The sequence below is a fragment of the Aegilops tauschii genome, chromosome 7 (genome assembly GCF_002575655.3).
Source record: "Aegilops tauschii subsp. strangulata cultivar AL8/78 chromosome 7, Aet v6.0, whole genome shotgun sequence".
Lineage (NCBI taxonomy): Eukaryota > Viridiplantae > Streptophyta > Magnoliopsida > Poales > Poaceae > Aegilops > Aegilops tauschii.
Window position 1 is genome coordinate 541,776,003 of NC_053041.3, and position 6,253 is coordinate 541,782,255.

Below are 6,253 nucleotides of genomic sequence, written 5' to 3' on the forward strand. Positions count from 1 at the left end.
ATCCGAAGCACTATAGCCTTGTTGACCATCTAATATATATTAGCTTAGCATCACAATCACAAACGGAAAGCACTATAGCCTTGTTGACCACCTAATCTATTATGATGTGGATCCAAATTTTTTTTGTTCATATATTTCTAGGTCAAAGATTTTGAATTTTTTAATATGATTTGTTCGTTCCTTGTACGCTAAAATGTAGAAATTTGGTTTATATTGTTAAGATCCAAAATTGGCTTGTCAATGCTTCTAATTTGCCACCGTGGTTTTTCGTATTAGATTTGAATATCAAAATTTTGAAACTTGTGCTTGTTCATATTTTGGCAAATATCATTGACTAATGAAGGTACAAAATGTTTGTAGTATGAGAGAATATGAGGATTTGCACATGAATAATGGTCTAAATTACAATGCTGATACATTTAAATTATTAGACATCAGCAACATCTAAACCATTGTTAACAATGCCGCATTTTGCCATTGGCTCAAATGGGTGGTGCTATAATACAAAGGGGCACAACCTTCGCTAGCGTCAGGTCAAACTGATCATCCATATCAATCCCATCACGTTCCAGCTCAACAGGGAGACTCCACTTAAACTGATTTAACAATGAAGCGAGCATCACATGCACCATCCTAATTGCCAATGCCATTCCTGGGCAAATCCGACGCCTAGCACCAAATGGAAGGAGCTCAAAATCCACACCCCTAAAGTCAATCGTTGAACCCAAGAACCTCTCGGGCATAAACTTCTCAGGTTCAGTCCATACATCTTTATCTCGACCTATCGCCCATACGTTTATGAACACACGTGAACCTTTAGGTATTGTGCAACCTGCTATTTTGACAGTCATCTCTGGTTGGCGTGGCAACAGTAGTGGGGCAGGAGGGTGGAGTCGAAAAGTTTCTTTTATGACAGCTTGGAGATAGGGCAACCGGACAATATCAGCTTCTTCAATGTTCCTTCTTGAGCCGATAACTTGTGCAAGCTCGTCACAAACCTTAGCCATTGATGATGGGTTTTGAAGAAGCTCAGTCATTGCCCATTCCACTGTGTTAGAGCTTGTGTCACTACCGGCAGCAAACAAATCCTAACATGCAAATATAATATTACATGAATATAGTCTGTTAAATGTAGCTATTAATTAAGATAAACTAATTAAGCGTCATGCAAAGTACAAGGGATTATTTGCTAAATGTGTTATAAAATAATCAAAACCGTTTTGAACTGCACACTGCGGTAATGTATGGATGCATGATATATGCAATAATTCATTGATATGCAACATGAGATTCGATATTCATCTCATTGCATTATAGTAGAAGGAGCAATTTTTCTTGACCAATATTTCCTTTTGCACTCACCGATGGTGAAGTGCAATCTATAGGAGAGCTTTTCTTTTGCGTGAAATCTACAGGAGAGCTATATATGGTGAATAACTTGACATGTCACATGATTCCTATAAAATTCCCATGCCGACATTATCCTACATGAATTTTGGAGACATAATCATGGAACTGAGTATTCAAATCGTAAGATTGAAGTTATATGTGTTCGTGTTTCCAGTAGCATACTATAGTGGATGTCATCATAACTATTGTTGTTTCTACCGATAATAATTATCGTTAGAGACATAAAATTTGGTCTAAGCATAGGGAAATAAGAATCAGAAAAAAATCGACTATGAATAGAAGCAAATTGGTAACTCTTCAATCTATATCAAGTTCCAATTTTCATTTCCTGGTCTAAAAGTCAAAGTTGGATATGAAATTTGTTCCACGTTATAGTTCCTATCTGGATGCCACATTTTGCCTGGCCATGTGCCACTATTTGTTTGATCCCCAGGAGAGGCTCAGTCAGCAAGGATGGCCATGTGCTTTGATCCCCGGCAGGCTCATGTGCGGTCTATGGAATCAATCAAAGAGTAAGAAAGAAAGTTGTGTGATTACCGTGAAGTGTGAGCGTAGGGTCTCACGGTCGAGCAGGTTCTTTTTCGATAAAGGGCGATTTTATTATCTCAGAATGTAGCATTAAGGGGATACAAAACATTATGACTAACACCCGGCCTCTGCATAACTGAGATGCACACAGCCAAATCCAAAAGTCTGACAAAAAACATGAAATATAAACCGACATATCGGCAACAGTAAAGTCCTATAGACCGACACTATGCCTATGTCGAAGGTGGTGGTGGATCGATCCGGAGGTTATGCTGCCACCCATATTGGGAAAAAACCTCCGTAGCCACCTGCTTCAACCGCGTACACACCGCCTTGAACAGCGATTGGTGCTCCGATCGTTGCAGCATAGACCACGTATGAAGCGATTGCGTACAACGGAAAATAATCTGCAGAGGAGAAGCATTTTTTCCATTAAAAACCAAATCGTTTCTGCATAGCCAGAGCGACCAAATTAAGGCGTACGCTCCCACCCTTATAAGCGCTTTAAACCTATTTGGAATATCGTCCAACCAGTGACCAAATATATTGGCAACACTTGTGGGCGGATATAAATTTGACGCTATTTGGATGATTGACCACGTAGAACGTGCAAACTTGCATTGAAAAAAAGGTGTTTGATTGTCTCGTCATGAGTACAATAACAACACTTCTTACTCCCTGGCCAGTTGCGTCGTGCGAGGTTGTCTTTGGTCAACACAACTCCCTTACGAAGATACCACATGAAAATTTTCACTTTTAGTGGAATCTTGGACTTCCAAATTTTCTTGTTATTACTCACTGGTACCTCAGAATGTGTGAGCGCACGGTACATAGAGTCTACTGTAAAAGACCCTGATGTAGTAAGGTTCCAGCGAAACACATCCCGACCTTGTGTCAGGTTAATCGAATCCAACCGGGACAAAAGATTATGCCATGACAGAAGTCTGGGGCCAATCAAATCCCGCCTAAACGAAATGTTCGGCGGGGATGAACTGAGCACGTGCGCAATATTGTTGTTCTTATCGCGAGCAATGTTATATAAGGCTGGATATTGTTCTCTGAGACTGGCATTGCCTAGCCAGATGTCTTCCCAGAATCGAATCTCCGACCCGTCTTTTATCGCGAAAGACCCAAAGTGAAAGAGATGTTTCTTTGCCGCCATTAGGCCAGCCCAGAAGTGCGAGTCACCAGGTTTCCAATATGCCTGGGACACCGCCTTTTGGCCTAGATACTTGTTGCGCAACATGGTTTGCCAAACACCATCCTCAGTAAGAAGTTTGAACAACCATTTACTGAGCAAGGCCTCATTCTTGACATATAGGTCACGAATTCCAAGGCCGCCTTGGTCTTTTGGCCTACAAACCATGCTCCATTTGGCCAATCGATATTTTTTCTTTTCTCCATCTCCTTGCCAAAAAAATCTGGATCTAAAATAATCCAATCTTTGCAGGAGCCCTTTTGGGAGTTGGAAGAAAGAAAGCATATAGAGAACCATATTTGTGAGAACGGAGTTAATCAAAACCAGCCGTCCTCCAACTGAGAGCAGCTTGCCTTTCCAACTGCTCAATCGTTTCTCTAGACGCTCCTCTACATGCTTCCACTCTGTAATGGTGAGACGCCGATAGTGGATCGGTATTCCCAAATATTTAATCGGGAATTGGCCATGTGCGCAACCAAAGAGGTCAGCATAATCGGCAGCCGCCTCAACGGCTTCTCCAAAGCAGAAAAGTTCACTTTTATGGAAGTTAATTTTGAGACCCGACATTTGCTCAAACGCTGAGAGCAAGAGTTTTAGGTTTCGAGCCTTGTCTAGGTCATGTTCCATAGAAAGAATTGTGTCATCGGCGTATTGCAGAATAGAGAGGCCACCATCCACAAGATGTGGCACTACTCCTTCTATCTGGCCGTCCTGCTTAGCACGCTCAATCAGAATAGCCAACATGTCAGCAACAATGTTAAATAACATTGGAGACATGGAGTCACCCTGTCGTAGTCATATTTTTTGTCTGAAAGTAATGGCCTACATCATCATTGACTTTGATGGCCACACTACCTCCAGTTACAAAATTTTGGATCCACTGACGCCATTTATCGGAGAAACCTTTCATTCTTAGGGCTTGTTGGAGGAAAGACCATTTGACCTTGTCATAGGCTTTTTCAAAGTCAATTTTGAATACTACTCCACTCATGTTTTTCCGGTGCATCTCGTGAACGGTCTCATGCAAAATTACTAGGCCATCGAGTATATTCCTTCCTTGCATGAACGCCGTTTGAGATGGCCGAACAACATGATCAGCTACCGAGTTTAACCTATTTGTGGCCACTTTGGTGAAAATCTTGAAGCTAACATTAAGGAGGCATATGGGTCTGAACTGTTGGATCCGTTCGGCCTCCTTAATCTTGGGCAACAAGACAATCTCGTCAAAATTAAGTCTAAATAGGTCTAGTCGGTCGGCATGAAGACAATTGAACAAATCCAAAAGGTCGGTCTTGATGATATCCCAAAAATTCTGATAGAATTCTGCAGGAAAACCCTCTAGCAAGGTCAGTCGAGCAGGTTCTTGCCATCCTCACGCGCTGCCACGTCGAGCAGCACGTCCAGGAAGTCGTTCTTCCTGGGCTGGCCGGCGTCGCGGCCGTGCAGCCTCTGGTCCACCTCGGCGTCGAACACGGCATGCAGCCGCGCGAACAGCCGCGCCAGCCGCCGACGCATGCCCTGCAGGTCGGCCGGCGCGAGCACCGGGAAGAAGTCCGACAAGTCCGACAAGTCATGCCTCTGGAGGAACTCCCGGGCCATGGCAGGGGAGGAGACGACCACCGTGGTGACCACGCCGAGGCGGATGGACATGAGCGGGCCGTGGATCTTGGCTAGGCGGGCGAGTGAGCGGTGCGGCTTGTCGCTGAGGAGGTGGAGGCTGCCGATGAGCGGCGGTGGGCGGGGGGCCGGCGGTAGGCCGGAGCGCGCGTGCGCGAGGAGGTTGAGAAGGTAGAAAGAGAGGAAAGCGACGGCGAGCCATGCTAGCCAAGGCAGAAGCGCAACCACGGCCGCCATCGCTTCTTTGTGCAGTTCGGCGTGCAGCACAGGAGACTCTAAATAGTACTCGAAGCTAGTAGTCAAAGCTATGTTTTGGAGACTCATTTTTGTGAAGGCCTCAGACACTATTATGTATTCAGACTAAAACATCGCCACTTGCTTCTAAACGAAGGGAGTATGACAGATCATTATAGACACAACTTATAGAAAAATAGAAACACATTCAAAATTCCAGGGTGCTGAAATCTTTTTACTCATGCATCCATCCGCGACGTGTCTTGAGCAAATCTCAATGCGCCTCTAGGCCTCCATCTCCGCGAAGCAAACTTTTTAAAACCTACAAGGCAAGGAGAAGCTGACGGCCGCAATCTACGAAGCACGTCGCCGGTCTTTTGAACGTCGAGAAGGGTGTGTGGAAATTACGAAGATCACATGAACCGGCCGAATCCAAACAGATCCATCAAAAACCTAAACCAACCGATTTTGGGAAGACCTGTCGAAGACACACTTCAAATGCCCTCTGCCGTCGAAAACACACAAACAAAATCGAAATAGGACGATGGAGAACATTATTCCTACCCGAACAACCCTTGCTTTGCCATCCCAAATTATGACCACAAATGTTTAGAAATTAGTACATTCTTTATAAAACTTAATGAAACTAAATCCCACGACATGTTGACATGTCACAACAGGCTACCTTCTGAAGCAAGGTGGGACCTTTTTCTGTTGGCGTGACAAGGAATCTGAATTGTTATATTTCTTGCAAGGCGCTGCACATAGACCTGGCCATGGGCAACCCGGCCCGGACGGCCCGGCCCAACCCGACCTTACCCATGGGCCGGGCTTGGGCCTGATTTTTAGGCCCGATGGCCGGGCCAGGCCGGGCTCAGGCCCACCATATTTGCCATTTAACGAAGAGGCCCGGCCCGTGGCCCGAGGCCTGTCGGGCTTTTTGACTGATGGGCCGGGCTCGGGCCTGAAATCTAGGCCCGACGGCCGGGCCAGGCCGGGCTCGGGCCCAGGTTTTTTGCAACGGGCTTTGTTTGGCCCGGCCCGATGTTTGGCCAGGTATAGCTGCACATGTCTCCTTTTATTGTGGAGAGTCTTCATCGGATTACACGATCCACTACTAAATTATGGGCATGGGACTCATGCACAACCAACCAAGGTTTTCTTATTTGAGATAGCCGTCGCTGAGTTTGACATTCGCGGCGCTGTTCACACGTAGTGCTCCGTCGCTGAGTACCACACACCGGCTACAAGTGCAGCTGGTGCAAG

The 6,253-nt window shown here is 45.3% G+C and overlaps 1 protein-coding gene across 1 annotated transcript; it reads right to left on the reverse strand.

Annotated features, from left to right (window-relative positions):
• Positions 1 to 482: 482 nt before the first annotated feature.
• On the reverse strand, positions 483 to 4,990 carry LOC109778599 (geraniol 8-hydroxylase-like). Its single transcript, XM_045231533.1, has 3 exons — positions 4,504 to 4,990; positions 1,948 to 1,991; positions 483 to 1,088 (listed from the first exon to the last, which is right to left on the reverse strand). The coding sequence occupies exons 1-3, from the start codon at positions 4,988 to 4,990 to the stop codon at positions 483 to 485; spliced, it is 1,137 nt and encodes a 378-aa protein (XP_045087468.1).
• Between the last annotated feature and the right edge of the window lie 1,263 nt (positions 4,991 to 6,253).

Excerpts from the sequence above, each read along its gene's own strand:
- LOC109778599 (XM_045231533.1), bottom strand. The coding sequence starts at position 4,990 with ATGGCGGCCGTGGTTGCGCTTCTGCCTTGGCTAGCATGGCTCGCCGTC. Across the intron at positions 1,992-4,503 it reads CGTGGCAGCGCGTGAGGATG|AAAAGAACCTGCTCGACCGT; the intron begins GCAAGAACCTGC and ends GCCCTTTATCGA. Across the intron at positions 1,089-1,947 it reads CCCTACGCTCACACTTCACG|GATTTGTTTGCTGCCGGTAG; the intron begins GTAATCACACAA and ends TTTGCATGTTAG.